This window comes from Phaethon lepturus, unplaced genomic scaffold, assembly GCF_000687285.1.
Source record: "Phaethon lepturus isolate BGI_N335 unplaced genomic scaffold, ASM68728v1 scaffold33096, whole genome shotgun sequence".
Classification (NCBI taxonomy): domain Eukaryota; kingdom Metazoa; phylum Chordata; class Aves; order Phaethontiformes; family Phaethontidae; genus Phaethon; species Phaethon lepturus.
The window spans coordinates 3382-3943 of NW_010546108.1; the positions used below are offsets into that span (position 1 = coordinate 3382).

The following is a 562-nucleotide window of genomic DNA, read 5'->3' on the forward strand; positions in this document are numbered from 1 at the left end:
GGAGGCAGCTGCGCAAGGAGCCGATCCATCGTCCCTCACCCCGCTCTCCGAGCCAGCCAGCCCCCGAGCTGCCACGTGTCGCTGAACATTTATCTGCTCAGGGCAGGGGGTCTTTAAACCCCAGCGGCAGCGGCTCTCGGTGGCCCCAGCCGTTTGCAGGGGGGATGCGAACACGAGCCACCCCCGGGGATCAACGGGGCTTTTTCACCTTACCTTCAGTTTCCGCCTGGCATTAAATTCCTGCAGTTTCTTCTGCGTGCTGTCCATGTGAGCAAATTTAGCGGCTTTCCCGGTGACCCAGGGATGCTCCAGTGCCTGGCAGACGGTCAGTCTCTTCTGGGGGTCCAAGACAATCAATTTTCTGACCTGTAACCAGTTTCAGACACACGATGAAGGCTTCATTTGTCAAAAGCCCCTAGTTTTGTTATTTCACAAGCATTGATCTGAAACCTTCATACTCGGCAGCCCTGAGCCCCGCTCTGCCGAGCCCCGGTGCTGGCTCGCTCACCAAATCCTTGGCATTGAGGGAAACCTCATCCCACCATGGGGACACAAACTCGTA

General features: G+C 57.1%; 1 protein-coding gene across 1 annotated transcript in view; it reads right to left on the bottom strand.

The window, feature by feature from the left end:
• LOC104622422 (calcium/calmodulin-dependent protein kinase type IV-like) overlaps nt 1–562 on the bottom strand; it is a gene marked incomplete at its 5' end in the record, with an annotated part of 2623 nt that overhangs the window by 466 nt on the left and 1595 nt on the right. The window contains 2 exons of the mRNA XM_010289194.1: nt 214–366; nt 509–562. Of these exons, the coding sequence (XP_010287496.1) occupies nt 214–366; nt 509–562 (207 nt within the window). The remainder of the gene's footprint in view (nt 1–213; nt 367–508) is intronic.